This window comes from Myiozetetes cayanensis, unplaced genomic scaffold, assembly GCF_022539395.1.
Source record: "Myiozetetes cayanensis isolate MyiCay16 unplaced genomic scaffold, myiCay2020 scf23, whole genome shotgun sequence".
In the NCBI taxonomy this organism is placed as follows: Eukaryota; Metazoa; Chordata; class Aves; order Passeriformes; family Tyrannidae; genus Myiozetetes; species Myiozetetes cayanensis.
This window is the reverse complement of record NW_026087445.1, coordinates 3,042,777-3,067,022: the sequence shown is the minus strand read 5'-3', so window position 1 is coordinate 3,067,022 and position 24,246 is coordinate 3,042,777. Positions and strand designations below refer to the sequence as shown.

General features: G+C 51.4%; 1 protein-coding gene across 1 annotated transcript in view; it reads left to right on the top strand.

Annotated features, from left to right (window-relative positions):
• Positions 1-24,246, top strand: part of ASTN2 (astrotactin 2) — a 314,924-nt gene that overhangs the window by 235,000 nt on the left and 55,678 nt on the right. Inside the window, exons 18-19 of the mRNA XM_050319770.1 lie at positions 1,409-1,542; positions 2,722-2,870. Of these exons, the coding sequence (XP_050175727.1) occupies positions 1,409-1,542; positions 2,722-2,870 (283 nt within the window). The remainder of the gene's footprint in view (positions 1-1,408; positions 1,543-2,721; positions 2,871-24,246) is intronic.

The window sequence follows — 24,246 nt, the reverse complement described above, 5'->3', positions numbered from 1 at the left end:
TCTGGAACAGTCCCATTTTGTAAATGCCTGGAAGCAGAAAATTTTGAAGACGTGAGAGGCTTGAGGCACCTCATTAAAGGTGTTGGGGGTGTTTGGGGAGAGCGACAAAACCCCGGACAATGGGAGCCCTGACGTCAGGCTCTATTTATACCTCCTCCTTTCAGAAACCTCCCCGGGATGGCGCTTTTCCTAGAGTTTTCTGCTAAATGCTGCAGTGTGAGCTGTCCCTGTCCTCCTCAAAGGGCACAGCTTTATCTCGAAGGCGTACCCTGGCAGCACGGGCGGTATCGCCGGGGCCAGGCTTCCGCAGGCAGCTTTCTGTGGGAGGAACAGGGCTGCTCAGCGTGGGTGAGGACCAGTGAAGGTGTTTCACCTCCAAAACGTGCCTCGTGAAAGGTCAAAAGCATTACAGAGCTTTGTTTTAGTGGGTGATGTTTCGGTGTTTCTGATTATTCTAGCTGGGCGTTGTGGCTTCACAGGGTTGGCTCTGTGTGTGTGCAGGGAGAGACAGACCCTGTCTTCCAGGCTGGAGGTTTAATTACAGGCAAAGTGCAGTGGGAGAAACCACCCTAAATCCATGATGTCTGAGCTACAGCAGGGTGTGGAGTGAGGGATGTCCTGTCCTGCAGTGTGGGGACTGACACCAAGCACCCCAAGCTGTGGGATGAGCACAGGGGAGACCTGGGTGGCTTTGGGAATTCAGACCCTAGCAAATGAACAGCTGTTGTTCCAGGGATCCATTGGCATCAATAGCAGCAGTCAAGGGGGCTCCTGTTCAGGGTGGGGACAGCCTCCAAGTATTTTACAGTTGTGGGGTTTTTTTGTTCCAGATACTGCTGTTTTGCTTGAGAGTCTTTCTTATGCAAGTGAATTTAGCAGCAGTTTGCTTGTAGGAGGGCAATTTGTATGAATAACAAACTTGTGAGAAGGATGGAAGTGGTCTGTGTTGTTGGGAATGTAGGAATTACTTTAGGGGAACAGAAACAGCTGGGCAGATGGATGTGTGGAAGAGTGGAAGAGTTTCATTGTACAGCAGCAGGGTGCAGATACCTTGTGTATGATGTCCATTGTCGCAAAGGAACTTATATTTGTGCTCCTTCAGGCTCTTCCACCACAGGAGATCCCCTCCATAGGACTGGACAGACGCTCCCCATCCCCACTCCAAAAGCAGCACTCAGGGATGAACAGGAGTTAAAACACAGGGAAGGGGTGTGCCCAGGGCCATGTAGCAAGTCTATCACAGAGCTGGAGAGGACACACATCCTCACCATCCCATATTTCCTGATCCCAGGGCTCTGCACACACACACACCCCCCCCCGGTGATGCTCAGCCCCGTGCGGCTGAGCCACTGGCCGGATTTCGCTGAGTCCTCAGCACACATGTTCACACTTTTTGTTCTCATGTCAGGCCTTCAAGGGAGCCCTGATGAGCTCATACTGGTGCTCGGGGAAAGGCGATGTTATCGAAGACTGGTGCAGGTGTGACCTCAACGCCTTCGATGAGAACGGACTCCCGAACTGCAGCCCTCTCCCTCCGCCTGTGTACGTATCGGTGCGAGCTCCTTTGGGCCACAGCCCCCAGCAACAGCCCCTTTCCCGGGGGTTGTGACCCAGCACCAGCCTCTTTCCCACAGGCTCAGCCCACGGGCACCTCCTTGCACACCTTTGAGCCCGGGGGCCGCAGTGCAGCCCCCCTCGCTGTGTGACTGATGCCTTTAGGATATCCTGGCTCCGGCTGTGGCCCTGGAAGGTTTCCTTATAGATTTTCATCACCTGATTAGCAGGCCTTGTAGAATGGGATTTCAAATGCTGAAAGAAATGGAATTACAGTGCAATTCATTGTGGCTTGTCAGAGCAAGAGCAAATCAGGAGCAAACTGATGGGAAATTAGCTGAGAAAGCAGGAAGACTGGCTCCAGCAAGCCACAAGGAGCAGAACACCTTCTTAGTGAGCCAATATCCTCGGAGGGGATTCATTTCCCATCCCAAGTCCAACAAACATGCTGTATGTTTGGAGCCAAACTCCCTGTATCCCTGTACTTGTGTTGTCATTTACCCCAGTGCAAAGGGAGCGGATGCCTCTGCACTAGCACAGCCAGGAGCACAAAGCTCCTCTGCCTTCATCCCAGCCCACGTTGTTCCTGCTCCGGGCAGGAGCTCCTGCACAGCTGCCCTGCTCTGGCTCTCATTGACGCCCAGCAGAGGTTTGCTTGTTTGCAGCTGGGTAAATTCACACCACACCTGCTCCTTCCTTCTCCTCCTTCCACCCTGCCTCGCCTTTGCTGGCTGGCGATGTGGACCAGACCCACCCCTCCCATGGACTCAGCCCCATTGGGTTTCCAGAAGCTGGATCCCCTCCTCTTTTGCTCCTGGGGTGTTGATCCTTGGTTCCCCGTGGGCTGCTGAAGTTCAGCAGTTCTCCCAGATGATGAAGGCCCTTTTGGGTGGGATATTTGGGGTTGCATGGTTGTGGCTGCATGAGCTTGGCTTTTCCAGGAGCAGGGGGAGACAAGGGCACACACTGCAGTAGGCTGAACCCAACTAACCCAATGCTCACCTGCCTGCCCTGCCCTTGTGCCCTCTATCCCTGGGGGGGGTCTTTGTGCACATACCTGTGTATGAGTGTGAGCTCTGCCAGGGGCTGGGCTATTTTTAGGGGTGGGTTCCTCCCCAGAGAGAGAGCTGATGTCTTATTTGGTTTCTTTCCTGTCTCCTGCCCCAGCCTGCGGCTCTCCCCCAACGTGGAGCCCTCCAGCACCGTGGTCAGTCTGGAGTGGCTGGATGTGCAGCCTGCCATCGGGACAAAGGTGTCTGACTATGTCCTGCAGCACAAGAAGGTGGATGAGTACACAGACACAGACCTCTACACAGGTGGGTGTGGGGGCAAACTCCTCGTGGAGCAGAGGGTTAAAGGTGATGCCTCCTGTGCCCTGCCTGGCTGGGAGCTGCTGCTTTGGTGGAGAACAGTGCACAGAGCCAAGGTGTTACATGAGGTATCAAAACCACTCCATTCAGGAGGGGTTTCTGGAGGCTTCTGCAGACAGGGGTATTTAAAGGGGAAGGGGAAATACAAAAATGCAGTAAGGCAGAAGGAAATAATTTGTCCTTTTTGGTCAGGAGAGTTGTGAGTTGGAGTTTCTGAAGCGGCTGTTTGATCTGATCAGTCTGAAATGCCGCAGGATTGTGGATGTGGGGAGGGGGAAGGTCATCCCTCCACAATTTAAGGGCTTTACTGGGCTATTCCAGTGAGTATTTTATTGCATGCCCACCTTTGAAAGGACACTTTCAGTTGCCTTGCGCACCTATCAAAGGAACTGAAAGCCTGCAGTATGTAGGGAGATCATTTAAACTGCACAAAACTTCTCCAGGGGAATCTGAAACTTCCCTGGGTTGGAATTTAGTTCCCAGGCTTGTACTGAGCGCTCTGTGCCTTGCAAAGGCTTTGTCAGCAATTCAAGCCATGCTCCAGGAGCTGCTGGACAAGGCGTAGGGCTGTGAAGGATGGGGCTGGATTTGGGTGAGTCAATGATGGATTTCAAAAAATAGGACTTGAGACCTTGAGTGATGGTAGTGCTGCATGGAAAGCCAGGCAGAACCTACTGCTTTTTGCCCGAGGATTTTGGATGTAGTTTGTTAAAGAAGCTCATGGGACTTGTCGGGGGCAGCTGGTCTTGGGGCGGGGAGCCTCGCCGTGCTCCTGCAGACTTGCAGGGACTCCCAGGGAATCCTGGCAAGATGTTTGGCTGTGTTTCCCTGTTGGGAAAGCAGTCTTGGGAAGATGATTCAGAGAAAGATCAGGAATTGCACACGGGCAGTCCTTAGGTCGGGGTCAGCTTTCTCAGCTTGTGGTGGGGGTTTTTCTTCTCCTCCTTAATGGAAGACCCTCTGAGCCAAGTGTTCAGCTGCCATGAGCTGTCTCAGTACACGGCCACAGGGAAGCTTCCACCCTCTCTGTTCATCCCAGGCCCATCTCTTCTGCTTCTGAAGCATAGATGCCACCATATCCAAAAATTGTGTGCCATAAGAGCTGGCTTATTTCTGCTGTAGAGAGCCAGATCCCCACATCCTGGGGGCCCCGGCTGTTTGTGGAGACCTCTGTGAGAAGGAGCTCTGGCTTCTGGTTCATACAGGGCCTTTTTCCTACACCTTTCCAGCATCCACTTCCAGGGCTGCCCAGGGTGGCCATAGCCCCTGGGTTTTTTTTCTGTTTCCCAGCATGGAAGAAGGCTTGTTCTTTATCTAGAAGGGGTACCCTCCAGTAATGGAGAAAGAAAACAAGCCACCAAAGGAGGGGCTTTGTTTTGGATGGCAATTCCAGATTGCTCACACATCAGTCAGGTGAGGCCAGACCAGGGAAATGAGGGGTTTCTCCTTTGAAGTGGCTGGATCTTTGCCTGGCAACCAGGGTAGGAAATACAGATTATTATTATTATTATTATTTTGCTTTTATGACTGCCATGTGTTTGACAGGCAATTGAATTCATTGTGGGGAGTTGCCCTCCCCTCTCTCTGCTCTGGGGGACTGTTTGGGACAGAATGACCCTATTAACAATTAAAGAGAAAAGCCAATCCTAAATCTCTCATTTTTTTTCTATGTTGTTTATAACCAAACAACATTCCTGCCTTCATTCCTTTCTTACCCTACAGGCCTCTAATGCCAGATGACTTGATCCCTGCAAATACCTTGCGTAGGTTTGCAGAGGTGCTGACTGCTACAGCTCTCAAAGGCTTCACCCAACCAAAAATCCTGCCCTGTTTGTCCCCTGGCCACCATCATCCACCCATCCTGCTGCACCACAATTCATCCCATCTAAGCAGCATTCACAGAAACAATAACTCAGCCCCAGAGGGGGAATATCTGGGAGGTGGCATGTGGGATATGAAATTTGGATGGCTTTTGATGGATACTGGGCACATTATCCTTCCCCATCAGTCTCTCAGCTGCTGGCAGGGAGGAGCAGGTTGCTCTCTGTTCTGGGAGGTTCCTCACAGGTATTGGCAGAGTGTGGCAGCTCTGGGGTGGGGCATCCAGCAAAGCTGCTGCCATTCATCTCTTGGATCTCTTGAGTTTAAATAAGTGAGTTATTTTTGCTTGGACAGTGGTTTTGTTTGCTTTATTGCATTTGTAGCCATTTCTTATTGGGATTCCTGTCACTGACTGGGGCTAGAGCTGTCCCAATCATGGCAAACTAGATGGTACCTGGCTCCTGCCTCACCTGCCTTCTGCCTTCCTCCTGCCCCACAAAAGCCTCCAGTCTCTCACCCGCACCAAACTCCTTGGCCTCCCCCTTGCTCTGCAACTGGAAGATGTAGCCTTTCCCTGGAGCTAGAAAATACGGGAAGAGTCAGGAGGGAGTTTTGAGGTTGGTCCAACGTGTGTCCCCCTCTGCTCCCTGCTGGGCTCCACACGAGCGGGTGACACTGTGGGCTGGGGCACCGGGAGCCGGGAGCCTGCGTGGCTCGGCTGCCCTTGGCTGTAGGAGCTTTTTTAAGAGGCTTGTTACTGGTGCTTAGAAAAACACAGCCCTTGGCCCATCTGAGGCCGAGAGGAGGTGAACTTGTGTGCGAAACAAACCGCGCTTTCAACACCAGCGCGCGGGGAGGAGCGAGCGGGCCCTGCGCTCGGGAGCCAGCGGAGGACGCGCAGGGCAGTCACATCCCAGAGCTGTTTATTAAAACTTGTGGAAATTACTCATGACTCCATGTGTGCGACGGCTTTGTAGTCGAGTGATGCTCTTTGTTTGAACATGGGGCTCTCGGAGAGGGCGAGAGCGTGGTGTTGGGGGGGTGTGTGTGTGCGCGGCCGAGCCCGCCAGCGCATGATGTCATGGACGAAGCAGGCGCTGCACTTGAGAGAGGGAGAGGGAAGAAATGTGTTTTACAGGGTGAGGTACAAACTGAAATGGCTGTGAACATCTGGAACTGATATTAGGCTTGGAAAATGTTTTCTGTCACTCCAGCACTCCTCTGGAGGAAGGTTTCTGAAGTTAAGAAGCTCTAAAGGGAATGGGGGTGGTGGGGGGAGGGATGGGGGGATAACATGACTGTGGTGCAAAGTGCTTTTTATGTCTCCATTCTCTAAGCCAGGCTGTGTGCCAGAGCAGGTATCACCATTGCTAGTTGTGGTGGCCCTGGCTTAAAAAGTCCCCTGGAGCAGCTGAACCCCTCTGGCTGTACTGGTCTTGCATGGGGAGTGCAGCATCCTCCATCCAGCTCATGCTGGGCAGGAGGACAGAAGGATCCTTGCCCTTGTTTTAGGGTTGGGAGATGAGGAGCTGAGGTGGGGGACCTTGTCTGAAAGCTGAAGGATGAAATCCTAGGGTGGTGAAAGACAGACCTGTGCCTGGTTTAATACCACCTGGGGCCCACTTGGGAGGTTGGACCCGCCTGGGACCTGCAGCAGGTTGGGGCTGCTGCTGTGAGGGAGCAAAATGCAAGGTTTAGAAATAAAACAAAGCACTTTGAGTGTGTTTGTATCACATTTGTAGGGATGGCAGGGGGAAGATGAGGGGCTGGGTTTTGGCTGTGTGATGGGCTGGGGTCCATGGGCTGGGCAGGGGGCTGTGTTGCTGCTGTGATGGTTTGTGGCTCTGGGAGCTCCTCGATCCCTTTATCGATGTTCTTTTCCTAGTGCAGTTGTATGCCCCTCCTGCCCCTCTGTTTGTTGCTGGGTCTCTGAAGACACATCTGGGGGGAACCATCAGGGTATCTCAAAGCACTTTGCTGGTGATAAGTCAGACCTTGCACTCTCTGAGGTAGGAACGGGCTCTCCTTTCTCTGCAGACAAAGGGGCAAAACCAAGACACAGAGCGTGACAGCAAGTGTGAACGAAGCGTTGCCACAGTGCACTGCTGACTCTGTGCTGCTGGTGCAGGTCACAGAAGGACTGGGAGGCTCTCCCTCTCTCCCAGCCCTTCATCTTCTGTGGGCTCTCACACTGTGGTTTCCTCCCTTTCTCTGTGGTACTCTCCAGCTCAGTGTGTGCTGACAGCTGAGTCAGTGCAGTTGGGGATGTTGCGGGGTATTGGCTGAATGAACGATACAACAAACAGCTCACCTGCTTTTATACAGCACTTGGTGATGAGATGCCCTGTCCCAGCAGGGCAGGTGAGGTCTGAGCAGAGACTCTTAAAGTTTATGACGTCAAGGGATCCTGGCTGCTCTGGGTTCTTTTTGCAGTGGTCACATTCCGAAAGAGGTAGCCCTCATCCAGAACAGCTTGTAATCCTCAAAGAAAGGAGGAGAACAGAAACACAGCCTGCTGAGTGAGCTTGTTGGAGACCTCAGAGCAGGAGAATGTGGAGTCTGGCAGCCTGCTCAGAGTCCTCTGGTGTACTGGGACCCTCGATATACAGGGCTGTGGTGTGGAGGAGAGCCAGCAGGTAACCTGGGAGGGTGTCTGGAGAACAGACTGGGCAGAGTGATGTGCAGGAGTGGAGAATATGGTTATATAAAACCTGTGCACACCACCATGCCAGCGTTGCAGACTTCTCTGGAGCAGAGCTGCTCTGCAGAGGAGTCTTTGCATATGCATCATGTCTATAAAAGAAAGTGAAAGAGGTCAAACCAGAAGGCTGAGTGGTTTGTACACTTGCAAGTTGTGCTCTGAATCGAGGCTCAGGAGTATCTTATTTATATCTTCCCTCTGTGGTGTGGAGCACAGTTCTGACCAGGGCTGTGTGGATATAGCTATGGCAACCATCACTTCCAGACACCCTCTTGTGTGTGCAAGCTGTGCTGCTACTGCTGTGTGAAAACCAGGGGTAGGCTGGAAGAGGAGGAGAGAACTATCCTGCCAGAGCAAATACTGTGCCTGTCAGTAAGGAGTCTGTGCAGTCTTCATACAACCAGGTTGCACTCCTATTACGTGCCTTAAAATCATCTTTATAGTCTTGGCTGCCAAACAGGCTGGGCACCAGAGTGAAGGAGCACAGCAGGAGGTGACACTGCCCTTAGTAAGGAGCTTAAGGTCCAGTCATAACTGGGTAAATACATGAACATTGCCCCTGCCTCTTCTGCAACCAGCACATGGGTAAAGATGTTTTCAACACCCAGTGCCCGTCTTGAGTGCTGAATCCACTTGTTAGCAAAAGGAAAGATGATTCAAAAAGAAGCCTTTGAAGTGAAGGTCAAGTTTTTGGAAGCTGCTTCCTGGGATGTGTTGTGTAATAGCACCAAGCAAGTGCTTAATTTTGGCCATTACCCTCACTGTGAAGCTCTGATTTCTCTCTCACTGGGACAGCTGTAGTTATTTCCACCTACCAGTGTCATTTTTGTATCCTGGAAAGCAGAAGGGAGGTGGAGGGTTCTCAGCTCTCAATTAGGGTTGAGTCAGTTGCTGAAATATTTCATTAATTCACATTTCCATAGGGTTGTTCCAGGGTTTTTTATTTTTATCTGCCCAGACACCTTTTGGCCAGAACTGGGCATTATCTTCACTTTCTCCCAAATCACTTTATAGGTGGAGACCTGGGACCGTCTGCCCTTTCCCTGCTGTCTGCAGAGGATGGAGCAGCCTGGCTGGTGCCACGAGTGTGTCATGCACTTCAGGAGCTCTGTGTTTGCCAAGGGCTTTGTGCTGTCTGCTCAGAGCTGCCTCTCCCTCAAGGCCAAGGACAGCTGTAGATGCTCCCTTCTAACTAAGAAGGCTCTGAACTTCTTTACATGGCAGTTAATGAGGCCAGTCATGGAGTTTTTTTTGCTGGTCTGTAATTTTATCCTCTAGGATTAAGTTTCTCCTGATCTGGAAAAGTCAAGGCCACAAATCCATCTTGTCAGAAAGCATCAAAAGCCAAGGCTGCTAACACAGCCAGATGGATCACGGCATGTGAGTGCAGAGCAGTGGAACTTTTTCATAGGAGCCTTTATTGACTAGACAGGCTTTTCTAATCAATAAATTGTGGCTGGAATTTGGAGGGAAGCTCAATCTGTGTTTGCAAAGCTGGTGCTTGGCAGTGCAGCCCTGAGCTATGTGGAAAATACAGGCTGTGGGGCATCTGTGGATGCAACACAACCCTGCTCTGGGAGGAAACTTGGGCATTCTCACTGAGCAAACTATGTGGGTCTTCCCTTTGGATGGGCTCTGAATGACGCCCAGACTTGGGATTCCCTGCCAGGGTAGGATCTTCCTGGAGATTCTGCATGTTCCTCTCATTCTAGCCAAGGCCTGCAGTGATGTCCTGAATGGGATGGGGAATCTGCTTTCCAGTCCTCTGGCTGCTGTTGAGGTTTCCCGTGAATTCAGCTTTGTCAGGTGGCTGAAATAGAATCCAAAAGGTTAGACAGTGCCCCTGCATGCTTCTCTGGAAGGAAACAGGGATAGAAAAGGGTTCCAAGGAGGCACAAAGACTGCCTTGGGACAGCCTATTCTGTGGTTAAAACCTCTCAACCCTGGCACAGGAGGTGCTCTGGGGATGTTGCAATGATCCTGGGCTGTGATCCTGTCAGGTGTGTGCTCTGCCCTGCCAGCATCAAATCTGCTCCAGCCCTCACCCTTCCTCTGGCACATCCACGTTCAGTGGCACATGGTGGTACCAGCCCTCCACCCCTGCATCTCCCAGGCTGAGCTGGGTACGCTGTGTGTCCTGAGAACCACCATTCCCTGCTCACCAAATTGATGGGGGCTCCTCTTGTTGGGCAGTGGCTCGAGGTGGAGCCTCTCATCTATTCCCCGTGTTGCTCTGGTGTGAGGGGAGTTCAGTAAAAATGGAGAGGGATTAAACCTGGAGTCAGGGGATTTGCCAATTAAAATAGCTGCTCCTCCTGCAGTTTCATATGATACAACAGAGACCCTCCCCATCTCCCCTGTGACCCCTTCCCAGTTTGTTCAGCTTGCCAGGGATTGAGATCTGGCTCTTTGGAGCGAGGGGGCAGCTGGGTCTAGGTTACATTTCGTGCTGTTTAGATAGGATAAACCTTTCCTCCCTGTAATTGGGTGATTGGACTTGTGAGCTTTCCCAGATATTAATCTGCAGACCCTAGAGGGGGTCAGATTAGGTTATGGAGACATAATAGGAAATACTGCTCTGGCTAGTTTGGGTTATGGGGGATAGGGTGGATATTCTGCAGCATTCCCCTGCTGGGTTCCTGCTGATCAGACCTGTGTGGTGGGGTCAGGGAACGGTCTTCTCTCAGCATCAAGTTGACTTAGTCTTTGCTGGGAGTGACTGTCTCTGAACTCTTGCCACCCCTGTAATCCCGCTTTTCCAGAGAACAGAACTGTGACCTCTCCTTTGCTGGAGGGAGAGGTGAGTGGTGCTGACCTGCTGCTGGGGCTTGTTCTCAGAGGAGAGGACATCCTTATTTTCACATGGGTGTCACGTCTCCAGGATCCTCAGGATAGAAAAACCTTCATATGCTGAATTGTTGGTGTTTGGGCCTAGTAAGATCTTCCTCCTTGCTCACCTGTGTGGTACCAATTGTGGGGAAGGGGCTGATGCATCCCAGAGGGGATCATTTAGAGCAGTGAGCATTTGAGTGCATGTCTGCCATCTGCCCCGTGTGAGAGATGTATTTGAGGAAGGATGTCATGTTGATCTAGTTGGAGCCAGTGAGATGAGCTTGTCCCTGTGTCCAGATGAGTGTTTTGGAGCTGTACTCGTGGGGATCCTGCTCTGAAGCAGCACCTTGAAGTGTGCTGGAGAAGGGAGTCCCAACAAGTTTGTGCTACAAAGTTGTGTTTGCTGTGTGGGTTAATAATCTCCTCCCATTCCTGTGGGCTGTGTCTGGGAGCAGCTCTGCAGTGCTTCTGGACATGAGTTCTGCTGATACAAGTCTGGCTCCAGGCACTGGTCTGAACACTCCTTCCAGCTCTCGTTTCTTTTTATTAACAGCGAGATGACAGATAGGGGATGGTCATTAATTTAATAAAGGATGTTTCTGATCACGACTACAGAAGCAAGATCCTGAGGTTTTCCATGGTGGTCTGATGACTCACCCTGATGAAATAGGGTGATGCTGGGATAGGAAATGCCTCACTGGAGCTCAGAGCATGGCAATGGCCCTTCCTAAAGAGCAGCCAGGCTCCTACAGTCATTCTGCCATCCTTGGCTGGGCTGTCTGTGGGACTGGCCTCCCCAGTATGATAATTACCCACACTGAGAGGAGCTGGATTTCAACTCCAGAGAGATCAGTGCACCCAGTGGGTCAATTTGCTGGCTCCCTGTTTCCCTGGTGCCAGCCCTGCACACTTGCTTGGGGTGACAGTGGAGTCAGGAGACAATGAGGTGTGGCTGCGGTACCACTGTCCCCATCACCCCCTTTGTGGCACACTCAGGTGTGTGCATGCTCGGGAGGGCAGGTAGCAGCAGCTTGGCTGTGCTGTGAGAGGACAGCCTGTACAATATAACTGATAATACTTGGCTCTTCTTTATCCTGTGCTGTCATCTGTGGAAATCAATAAATCTCACCAACTCCATTGTGTGGACTGGGAAATTGAGGCATTCAGCGGTAAAAATTGCATGTGGACTCTAAATCCAGAAGAGCCTGTTAAGAGCAAGGGGTCTGAATCCGTGTTCAGTTAACATTTACTGTGCTGGCTGCTCTCAAGCCTCTGAAGTTCACACTTGGCTGCAGATTATTTTCAAATCTCTGTCGCCAGTTTCTTTGGAAGACCTTGGGGTTGCTGTGGTAGGTGGAGAGTGTCAAACACAGGTGGGAGTCCCCGTCCTGCTGGGACACAGTGAACAGGAGGAATTGGTACCCCCAACATCAAAGGAACCATTGTGTCTGCCTCATCCTGATGCCCCAACTCTCATGGATGGGAGATGCTCACCCCATCGGGGTGCTCTGGGGTGTGCCAGACCCTCTGGAGACAATATGCAGTGGCTGCAGGGACTATTCCTCCTTAGCATCCTGGCTTTACAAGGGGTCCTCCAACAGTTCTGCAGCTGATGGAGCTTCCTCTGTTGGATTCCTCCAGGATGGTGGGATGGTGGCACCCTGATTTCCAGGGATAAAGGTGTGATCATTGTCTCCTTATTTAAGCTGAGCAGTTTTCTTTAAAATCTCCCAGAGCTTTTCCAGTCCTCAAGGATGAGCTCAGAGAAGCAGTAATAGCTGCTTAAAATTGGGTGCTGGGGCCCTCAGACCTCAAGAGAGGCTGCGTGTTCCCTTCCCAGGGATGCTTTTGGGAGGACTTTTGGCCCCTACTCTGCCTGGCCCCAGCTCCCAGCCTTCCTTCTCCCTCCTGACCCCAGAGCGGGCGGCTGCAGAGATGTTGCCAGAGCTCTTTGGGAACGGGGCTGGAGAAGGGAGCGTGTGAGCCAGAGAGATGGCCTGTGATGGGGAACATTGGAAAGCTGGGAGGAGGTGGGTGGCTGGACAGGCTTTTCTCGCTCGCTCCAGCTGTGCAGGAGGGTCGGCTGCTCGGTATCTGCCTGGATCCTCCAGCCACGAACAGCTGGCGCATCCATGGGAACATGCCGAGCTGCGCCGGGACCGACCCCACTGCGGCACGGCTGGGTCAGCCAGCAGCCTTCAGCTCCCAGCTGGGGGGCTGATCCTGCACCCTGGGTGCTGCAGGGAGGGTCCTCTCCCCCAGGGTGTCCCCTGCCCTCCTCTGTGCACGTACAGTGGTGGGCACAGGGGGTGATGGACACCGAAACCAGGCCTTGGGGTTGGGATGGGAAATACCATCTCCCTTGTGCTTATCCAACGACCTCCTCAAGCACGTTTATCTGCTCATATAGCCATAAAACAATCCAGATCTGTCCATAATCCTGTTAGAGCCTTTGACTCTTGCTCCTGTGACTCCCGGCAGCTCTAATTACAGATACTCATGCTGGTGATTAATGACTGGATTCATCTTCAGTGGCACCACTTTTTACATGTGCAGCCTGATTTCCCACCCCCCCCCCACCAGCGCTTTGTGCAAAGGGGAAATAGCCCCTGTTAAAAACCAACAGCGCAGAAATGTGGCATTGTTGGCGTTCTGCCTTCACCTGGCCCTTCTGCATCCTGTCCATCCTTTCACTCATCTCCCCCTGGCCTTTCATCTCTGAGAGAACGGCCCTAATTGCTGCACACTCTAATTTTGCTGCACTGTATCCCATAAATCACTCGGACGCACGGAGCGTTTCCCTGCTCCTTAACAAAAGGAGCAGGATTTTCTCCTCTGCTGCATGTTTTACAGGTGACTAATTGCAACAAGGCACCTTTGAAGCAATGACTTCATCAATTGCTCATCCTGCAGACACATCGCTGGTTTTGTATGCCTGATCAGAATCCTGCATTTATTAGGATTAATTTATTCTCCAATCATTTTTCATCTGCCACAAGGACAGGAACGTTGAGTGATGTTACTTGCTCAGCGACGTAAGCACGATTTCTTGCCTCATTACTGAGCCTGAGATATTTTTGTTGCATGCTGAAACTTCTCCAAATGAAAATGAGTAATGTTAAGTCTCGGACAGAAGCGCTCCCAGAACACCAGAGAAATCAAGTTATTTCAGGGTGCCTACAAATTGGCTTTAGATTTTCATCATCTTCCTAATTTTGCCTCCCCCCATTTGTCATGGGGCACGTTTCTTGGGGCTTTGTACAAAGGGAGACAGGGATGGGTAAGAGTATGTTTCTCCCATCTACAGACCATCCAAAATGGGCTTTCTTGTTGTCCTATGGAGACACGTTGAGAGAGAGCTGGGGATGTTCAGCCTGGAGAAGAGAAGGCTCCAGGGAGACCTTAGAACCTCTTCCAGTCCCTGAAAGTGCTACAAGAGAGCTGGAGAGGGACTTTAGACAAGGGCCTGGAGTGACAGCACAAGGGGGAATGGCTTCCCACTGCCAGAGGGCAGGGTTAGATGGGATATTAGGAAGAAATTCTTTATGATGAGGTAAGGCCCTGGCACAGGTTGCCCAGAGAAGCTGTGGCTGCCCAATCCGTGGAAGTGTTCAAGGCCAGCTTGGATGGGGCTTGGAGCAACCCGGTCTAGTGGAAGGTGTCCCTGCCCATGGCAAGGAACTTTGAACTTGATGATTTTCAAGGTCCCTTCCATCCCAAACCATTCCATGGTTCTATAATCCTATAGTTTAGTAAATGCTTACAAGGCTGCAGGAAATATTCTGGGTGTATGGCTGAGCAGGAGGGGTGTGGAAGGGCTGGTGGTATGAAAAAGGATGTGGTGAACACAGGCCGAGCATCTCTAGGGAGGAGGAACTGTAACTGGTGGGGACAGAGACGAGTAAACACGGGCACATTCACACTTTTCTTAAAGGCTGTGGTCAAAGTTTTGTGGGAGTAGTGGCTGATAACAACTGCCAGAAGCCCTCGACTCAGCTGCTGACCTCCCACCCCTAGAGAAGCTCCTCTTTTGGGAAGGAAGGAGCTTGTTTACATCCAGGCAGGAATTTTGCCTCTGCTACTTCCAGTCTGGTGTTCATCTACCCTTAACTCACTGCTGGCCCCAGCAAGTGTCTGGAGGCTGGATTTAGCAGAATAACTTATGGACCAAATGGGGTCACTTTGAACCAGAATCTGGGAGGTTGAGTAGTTTGGGGCAACTGTGGCAATGCTGGAGAGTCTCACCTGGGTGCTGTGCAGTGCTGGGATGAGGAAGTGCAGGAGAGAGGATGCAGGAACGGTGGGGGTGGATGGTTTCCTTCTGTTGTGAAGGAGTGCACCAAGGCACCAAGAGGCTGGGAAAGTGCTTGTGCAGCACTGAGGAGCTCAGATTTGGCAAGAGACCAGAGAAAAGTAGGTGACTGCTTTGGAGAGGTTGGAGAGAGGGCAGCTCTGGACCCAGGAGACGTATCAAAGCCTAGGGCTGTACAGAGATATGCTTGTTTTATTTTGCTACAGCAAAGTGGCAAGATATCAGCTGTTTTGATGGCAAATCTGCTGTCCTGTGGGATGTCCAGCCTTGGTTCATGTCCTGTGTAATGGGAATGACTGTAGATCCCTGGTCCCTGGCTGGCACTAAGCCCTGCAACCCTGCTCTCCCTCTGGCCCCATGGTTGGGTCGGCGTGGACAAAAAGGGGTCAGGGTGGACGAAGAGGGGCTGTTGGCAAAAAAAAAACCACCAAAACAATATGGCAAGAAGCAGAGGATGCTGGCAACTGTGGGTGTTTGCCTACAGAGGGGGCTCCTGCACTGCCCAAGGCCATCCGGGCTGGGAAGGCAGGAGAAGGGCTGCAGCGGCTGCCAGCTGACCTTTCTCAAACAGTTCATGGGTTTCCAGAGCAGCCGAGGTGTCAGCGGTGTAGAGCAGTCACAGCTTCCCAGTCGCTGGAGGAGGAAGGCAGGGGGCACTCGAAAGGGGAGGAAAAGGCTCCATCCTGGAAGGGTGGAAACCTCCCAGCCCATTAACTGTTTCTCCGCGGAGAGCCATGGAAAGCAAACAAGGGGCTGCTTTTCTCCTGTGCCAGCTCGCCTGCTCCCATCCCTCCTCTCTTCTGCCCCTGCCTGCCTTTCCCTACTGTCTCTTGTAAAGGCAGGCCCTGGGATATTGAGGATTTAGGTGGGAAATCAGCTCTTCCCCGCCAAGCTGAACAGCCCTGCATGGGAAAGCAAAGCCTCCTCTCACGGAGCCCCGCCATCCCCAGGGTTGTGTCTCTGTGCACAGCCCTCTGCTTTGACGAACTCTCTGCAATCAGACCTAATTAGTAGGCAGGGACCCACAGGAAAAAACCTCTTCCAGCCCTTTTTCAACCGGCTGGGTGCTCTGTGCTGTCAGATCTTGCTGAAAGCGCCTTTGTCTCAAGCAAGGGAAGGGGCCGGGTTGTGCCGTGACAGCCTAAAAACTGAGATACTTTCCCTCACGGATGACAAAGCTCGGGAGTAAATTACCAGGCAGAGTCTGTGAAAGGAAATGTTTCCTTAAACGTTTCCATAAAAGCTAATTGGCCTGTAAGAGCAGCATACCTGTGGGCCGCTGCCTCCCGGGGTTCAGGGCTCGGGGAATCTATTCCTGGCTCAACTCATAATTTTCAGTGTGACTTTGAGCAGGTCATTCCAGTTCTTTGTGCCTTGGTTTCCCTCTCTCTGAAATGAGAAGAATACTCCCTTACAGAGCACTGATAAGGTTTAAGTACTAAAATTTTATTACTCCGTTGAAGATCCTTGGCAAAGGGATATTATGCAGATAGAAGGTTAATGATGATGATGGGGAGAGAATAAAAGAAGAAATTGCTGTTTTATTTTTATTTTGTTCTTTAAATGATGTTTAATAGCCAGTTTTCGATTGAGGAATAAAACCCAGTCCCCTGTGACCACCAAATTATCTTGCAAATGCTGTTCTTTGTGCTCTTAAAGCTTGCAGAGAGAATGAGGGGCCATACTCCTTTTCTCTCTTTGTAGGAGCAATCTGCAAAATGCAACAAAAATCAGCAAGAGATTTTCTTTTCTCAGTTAGGAAGCTTTTCTGGATTCATGGATAATTGAGAGAACTTCCCAAGAGGCCTCCACCCAGAGGAGGGGTGATCTCTGTTAGGGCCTGATGGTCCCTGCTGGGGTGTAGATTCCACTGTATCAGGTATGGTGTGAATGGGGCAGCTCCTTGCCCCAGGGCCTGAGCAGATGGAGGGACTTGCCCAAGGTCAGGTAGGAGGTCTGACAGGGTAGGTAAGCAGGACTTTAGCTCTGCCAGAGGGAACTGAAGGCTGAACTGAGCGATTACCCCCACAGATTAACCCCAGGCCTTTCCAGAAGAATTTCTGGGCAAGCACATCCCATCACGTGATGACCTGGAGAACCGAGGCGCCTGTTCCAGGTGAAGAGCCTGTCAGTGTCCACAGCACTTCTGGGGGCTGGCAGGGGTGCCCGCAGGGTGGGTGCCCACCAACCCCTCTCTGACCCCAAAACCCTGCCCAGGGCACCCTGCCCTGGCAGCACCACTGGTCACCCTGGTTTGTCATCCTCCCCACAGCCACCGTGGGCTGTAAATGTCAACCACAGCGGAGCCCGGCGCAGTCTGCGGCCGGGCATCTGCTTATTTATTCCTTTCTTCATTTGTTTTTTTCACAAACATTGGCTGTGTCAAGAATGCCTTGTTCATCACCCCAGACTATTACAAAACCTAAGGTCAAAGTCATGGTATAATTGTGGCTGGGGGAAAGGACAGCATAGACGTGTTGGTCCCCGGTGGGTGAAGTGTGGGGGCTGGAGGATGCTGTGTCCTCTTTTTCCAGTGCCTGTGGGTCAGAGTTTCCCATCCTGGTGGCAATTTCCAGCCGTGGAATGGAGGCTGCATCTGTGAAGATGCACTCTTGGTGCCTGTGCTCTCTTTTTTCCTGCAGAGTTCTACTTTGAAGAAATATTTAGTGAGATACGGTTTGTTAGGGGAGGTCATAGCTCTTGTTAGGCCAACTCATATACCTGGAGAAAAAAAACAGGGAAAAAAAAGACCATCTTTTGGACAAACAGTTCTCTGTTAGTCAGCAGCCAATCCCAAACACCATTCTCCTACCCTCCTTGTGGTCCAATGGCTTATTTGGGAGATGTGAGACCTCTGCCTATTTTTCCTGTCTCCTCAACCATGTTTATACCCCTCTGGTTGCCTACACAAGTTATCTTCCCATGGAGGGTTTCACTGGCAGAGTTCTGGTGCCTGTTCACCATCTGCCCATACCAGGAGCTGAGGACTTGGGAGAAGGAGAGCTTGTGGCTTTGCACTGTCGCTTTTCTTGGGGAAGAATCCCACCCCAGAGCCTGTATTAGGATCATAGAATAGTTTGAGTTGGAAGGGACCTTTAAAAACCATCCAGTGCAATTCCCCTGCAGTGAGCAAGTGACATCTTCAACTGGGTCAGGCCTCTCAAAGCTCCATCATTCAACCCTAAAGTGTTGGTTGATCACTTTTTCTCTCTGCTGTGGACCTCTTGAATATCTCTGAGTTTCTTCCCAGCGCTTTCAATTTAATTTCCTATACAACAACCTTCTAGACAAGGATCTTTGCACTGTCCCCATCCCTTAAGCATGTTTTCTCAGAGCTTTCTCCCAAAACTTCCATGTGTACAGATAACCAGTCTTCTCCTCATCCCCACTCCTCTCTTCCTCATTCCTCCATCTCTGTCTGGATTCTCCTGGCTTTGTCTGGGAAGGATTCAGCTCTAGGTGCAGGATCTGCACCAGGGAAGGGGCCATGCTCCCTTTAATCCCCCTACCTCTATAAATAGTCATAGTGAATTTGTTGAAGACATGGGCTGATTTGGGGTTTTTTGCCATCTCTGTCTGTACAGAGCCCATGTGGGACTATGATGGTGACAGTATTTCACCATTATAGTGAGGAGACCCATAAGGATCATCGAGTCCAACTCCCTGAAGCAGGGGTTGCCTGCTCACATGTATGCATATAAAATCTCTCCCAGCAAGACCCTGATCCCTCTTGGGACCTTGAGGTGCTGCTGCAAGATGAAAGGATCGATACCACCACCCAGCAAAAGGTCACGTCCCGTCAGTAAAACTCACCTTTGTAAAGAACAGGAGCTTGGTCTGTCTCTCTGTTTAAGAGCCAGGCTGCAGGTTGTTGCCAGACGAGCTGTTTGGGTGTTTGGTTTGTGTAGTGGATGATGGGGAAAGGCTGGAGGGAAGATCCCACAAGGTGTGGATTTGCCTCCCCTGCAACCTCTCTCTGCCGGTGCTCCACTCACTCAGTGCTTATTCATATCAGCAATAAGCCCAGCCCTTTTATGACCTTAAGTGATGTTTTAGGATTTCTTTTATTTGTGGACCTTGGCTTGGCCTTCTGTCACTATTTGTCTCTCCAAGAAAAGGATTCTGCTCTTTCAATTTCTGTGTCCAATTTGGAGGGGGGGGATATTACCAATCGGGGTCAGTAAATAGCTCATCTGACTTCATAACACTTAGCATTTAGACAGTGCTTTCCACTGCCAGAGCCCTCTGCAAACTCCCAGTAATCCTCCCTGCACCCCTTGAGTTAGGTAAGTATAACTAATCCCAAACAAATAGCTTCAGTGTGGAACTAATGTGGAGAATGCATAAGAGTAATTTAAGGTTTAAAAGAAAACTAGTGGGTAATCTCACTGCAAAATTAGGAAAAAAAAAAAAAAGGGCAGAGAGAAGGAAAAAAGCCTCAGTTATTGGATGTGAAAGTTAAATCAGCCTGGAACACGTTGTTAATTTGCATTTCATGTAGCCAGGAGAGGCTGTAGATATTACAACTACTTAGTGTAGGCTGTTTGGAGGTATGAAACACATCAAAGCTTCAGTAATATGTAAAATAATAAAATGTAAAATGCCCTCAGGTTTAGCCTTTTTGTGTATGTTGGACCTTACCAGGTTTTTCACATATTTTTTTTTTTTTTAAATGCTGCAAACAATACTGAATTCCATATTTTCTGTGTGTTTATATCTAATAAACTGTAGACTTCCCATTTCTGGAAGTGTTCAAGGCCAGGCTGGATAGGGCTCTGAGTAACCTGGTCTAGTGGAAGGTGTTCCTGCCCATGGTAGGGGTTGGAACGAGATGATCTTAAAGGTCCCTTCCAACCCAAACCATGCTTCTTTTTACTTAATCATATCCAAATTTCACCCTCCCTCTGCCTCTGATCTCTGATGACTGGGAACTCAAGAAGCTTTGCACACCCTCATTAGTAGCTTCATCAGTGTCTCTTGTGATTTGTGTGTCTTGGTTCCCATTTTCCCCAGTTCAGTTGAACAGTTGCATTTGGCACCAACAGAACTCTGTTCCACTGGAACAGAATTGAATACAGAACTGTCTGTGTTCCATTTGGGATAAATTTCTGAAAGGGTTCAAAATCAGATTTCCTTTGGAAGCTGAGTATCTGATCTTGGTTCTAGATGATGACCTGCCTTCTTACGCATCCTTCCTCACGTGCAGGAAACCACATCTGAAGGGTTTTGTGAGGAATCACAGAACGATTTGGGTTGGAAGGGACCTTAGAAATCATCTCATTCCAACCCCCTGCCATGGGCAGGGACACCTTCCACCAGATCAGGGTGCTCAGAGCCCCAGCTGCAATAAGAGGCTGAGATTTCCAGTCTGATGGCTCAACAGGCCACCTCCTGTCTGCTTTCCAGTGCCAGTCGTGGGTGCTGGACCAGACCCAGGACTCCAGCAGACCAAGTCTTCTGTGAAAATGCATTTGCTTGTACTATTATTTGCTCCCCCAAGAAATCCTCTTGCAGACTGAGAGGCTCTGAGCTGGCAGTTTCCTTGCACGTATCCTCTGAATGGGTCTTGCATGGACTTTAAGAGATGATCCCTGTGTAAAAGCACTGTTTAGGATTTCTTGCACCCTGTGCTGTGTCAGATGTCCCATGATCCGTCGGGGTTCTGCAGAGACATTTAGCTGCAGATGCTGTTGCAGGTGCAAAAACATCTGTTACTGCAGATGCAAACCCAAGGAGCTATAGAACATCATAAGGACCATTTTGCAGCACTTTTTTTTTTCTTTTTGCTCCCAAGCATTGCCAGTCCCAACTAGGGCATCTCAGAAGTGGAGACTAAGTGTGAGACAAGCTGTGGTCCATGCCAGGCTAAGCTATGTTAGCAGAGCTGTAGAGGATACTCTCCATGGGCTTTTTTCCCTTACAATCACATAAATCCACTGCCTCCTGCCCCAGGTATTTCCAAGCAATTGCAATTTTGCCTCAGACTTCCCTTCCCCTCCCTCCTCATCCCCATGTTTTGAAGGGAGAGGAATGAACCATGCCTGAAGAGGACCAGGCATTACCATTTATTGCAGAGTCCAGGTTCAGGGAGGCAGGAGGGACCCCACCCCTCCCTAATGCCCCCCACCCTCCCCTTTGCCCGCTGTACCCCTCTGCTGCAAACTTCTCGAGAAGGAAGAATAATAAAGGTTTGGCAAGTCTAGTCACACAGTGTAAAATTGAATTAGTGGAGGTATGTGAGGAACATGCCTTGATTTCCATGGGGATGAGGAGATCTTTATCACCACCCCCCAGGATTATCCCATGCAGCACAAAGCTGCTTGCAATGCTGGCGGGTGGGTATCCCCCTGTGAGTCTTGTTGGGGTAAAATCAAGGTGATGCCTGAGTTGGGCTGGCCTTTCTGGGCTGGGGGCTTAGCCAGGGTGGGGAAGAGAAAGGGGAAAAGAAGCTGGGGTGAATGTCTGCAAAGGTGCTACCTGGAGATTGGGGAGCAATAGGAGCTGTTTTCTGCCCTCTCTCCTTTGACAAGGTTTGGCACCTTTTGATGCCCTTTGACAAACCTGTGGGGTTTAAGGAGGTCCTGAGCCGTGGCCAGGGCAGGAGGAACTGTGTCTGGGACAGGCAATTGAGGAGATTAAATCCTAATCCCAAGAATAACAGTACTGCTTTCCCTGTCCTCTGCTGATGAGCTTCACTGACAGCCAAGAATATGTCCAGGACCCAACCTGTAGAGATGTTAGTCCTGTTGCAGAGGCATTTTCATCTGTCTGTCCCAGAAAGGTCCCTGCAGCCCATCCTGGGCTTCTCCAGCCCATCACACCCCTGTCAAACCTCCGGGAAGGGCTGAGCGCGAGTGGCAGCGCCACAGGACGGACGTGGCAGTGCTAATGACAGGGGAGTGGTGGGAAAGCAGTCCCAGCTTTCTGGGCTGATGGACTCCACGTTCTCTGCCCTGGACAGTGAAGCACAAAATGGAGAGGAAAAGAGAGAGGGAAGAGCCCTGTCTGCACACCCACCCCGGCACAGACAAGCCAAGCCTGGGGCCAGGCGGCTGGGAGCGAGAGGCCTCTGTGCTTCCTCCCTCTCCACCCTGGAGGGACGTGGCTGGGTGGAGATCTGGCCAAAGCTCCCATCCTCTCTCTCGCCAGCACAGCTGAACTGGGGCAACTGGTATCCAGCACTGGCGCGGTTCCGGCATCGGCAGCAGGGAGAAGTGCCGTGCATCCCTATAGGGCAGTGGGGGCAAGGAAAAGTGCCTTGAGTAGGATGGGAGAGCATGTGGGATGGGGTGCTGTGGCTTTAGGGAGTGCAGGGCAGGGTTTAAAGCAGAATCCCACTGTGTCAGGTGGGGAGTTGCCTTCTCATTCCGTGGACAGCGTGGGAAATGGTGCAGGGCCAAGGGAAGGGGTTGCTCAGGGCACAGAAGCGCCCAGAAAGAGAAGAGGGGACCTTGCAGCATCCCCCAGTCACTGCCCACCCTGAGTGTCACAGGCTCCATCAGCATAGTCCCATGGGCTGCACACTGACAAGCCTCATCTTTATGATTTAGAAAAGGCTGTTTCTTTTAGGTGTGACCCTTCACCATCTTAAGTGTCTTATTTTCCAGAGACTTGGACACAATCTCTATGGCTGGGACCCTTCTTGAGTGAGCCTGGCCCCTTAGGGCCTCGTTCACACCTCTGTTGTTCCCTGAAATGGCAACCAAAGGCTTTGAACACTAATAACCCTAGACTACTCTTTATAGGGCCCGTGTGCAAGGATCCCGCAAAACCTGACATCCAGGCTTTCTCCAAAATGGATGGGAGGTCTGCAAGGAGCATTTGGGAAGCTGCTGCAGCATTTCCCCCATTGAGCTGCTTCAGCATGACAGTGACAGTAACTCAGTTTGGCTGCATGTTGAGGTGAGGCAGAGCAGCATTTTGTCCCACTCTCTGGTTTCTGTAGCGCTGTGGCTGCGTCAGCAGCAGGGCCAGGAACAAAACCCATCATTGCCTTTGGGTACCGCTGGCTGCTCCCACTCCCCATTCCAGGCAGCTGCCCCACAGCATCTCAGGACCCCTTTCTGATGCCAAAACACTGGCTCAGGTGGTGGAATGTTCAGTTCCCAGACCAGCAAAGGGTTAAAACCAACCCCATTCGCGGGCATGGTGCTGCTGCCCAGGGGCCCCTTGGTGCTGAGCCCCTGGGTGCTGAGCCAGCCAGGATGGAGAGCATGGGGCTGCCTGGCCACAGTGCCAGCTCAAACCCTTGGCATTTGCCCACCATGCACCTTCCCTCATCCTCAGGCAGTGGAGCCCACAGCCCTTTTGCTCGTTTGGTTTTGTCCTGTAACCAGCCTGTTTATTGTTCTGAAAAGGTTAAATTGGTCAGGGGGAAAAAAAAAAGATAGATTTTTTTTTTCCTTCCCCTTTCTAATGAGAGTCTGGGGACCTTTTCCCTGCTGACGTCAGAGTCATATCCAATAGCCTTTGCAGTGAGGCCTGATTTGCAAAGGACACCCTGGGGAAAAGCAAAAATCTTGGTGAAACCTTTAAAAAGAAAAAAGCACCCTTTGAGACGATTTTCTGCTTCTTTTATGTCCTGATTTCACCTTCTAATTACTAATTCCTTACTCCTTTTTTTTTTTATTATTATTTTTATTTTTACCCCCAAGCCGAGGGAAGGCTGGAGTGGGGGCAGGCGTTTGCAGCCCCCCGTGCACGCACACGCTCCCCGCTCCCTGTCTCTCCCTGAGCTTGCCTCTCCCCCCAGCTGCCATGCAAGGAGAAGCCAAGCCCGAGCAGCTGGGCTGCTCCGTCCTGCCTTGGCCGGGAAGCCGAGGGGGCCCCGTCTGGGTCGCTCTGCGCTCAGGCAGCCCCAGCCCTGCCATTCGCCCCGTGCTCCTTGCCTTGCCTTGCCTTGCTGTTCCCTGTCCTGCCTTGCCTTGCCTTGCGGGCAGGACAGCGGAGTGCACCCCAGGTATGTGTGGGACCGTTGCCTTCTCCTCCCACCCAAGGCAGGTAGGCAGGAGCAGGCAGCTTCCAGGTGGAGCTGGAGCTCTGCCTGTGCTCCAGCCCGTCCAGACTTTCCGAGCAAGAGTGGCATCTCCAACACTGTGCCCAGGCCGTGCCCTGCAGGCTCCCCACCTCCCCACCCCAGAGCCCTGCCCTGTCCCTGCAGCGGGACCAGTGAGGGTGCAGGCTGCAGGAACTCAGTTTTAGCTCACCAAGTACCACGCAGGGGAAAGGTGCCAGAGCATCACAGCTGGATGTCCTGTGTCTGAGGTGAGGCTGTGGGAGATGCCCACATGCTCACTGGGCACTGATGGGGGTTCAGGGTGGAGCTCTGGGCTGGAGGTGGCATTTCTGAGATGCTGCTGTGGGCACCATGGCTCCCTTGGAGCCACAGCCCATGGGCAGCTGTGTCTGTGGTCAGGAATTTGACTCAATGCTCTTAATTCCACCCTGACACAAGTGGTGACTTGTGATCCCACGTGCCTGGGCTGGCCTGGCACCCTACCCAGGGGCAAGGGACTCCTTGTGCACAGCTGAGTCATTCGGTACCCTCTGGGCAGAGCTTCTGGTTTAGTAGAAATATTTTACATTCACCATTAAAAGTTAAGTTTCCTCTGCGGTGCCCAGGGGTGGAGGATCCCTGCGGTTGAGAGATGGCCTTG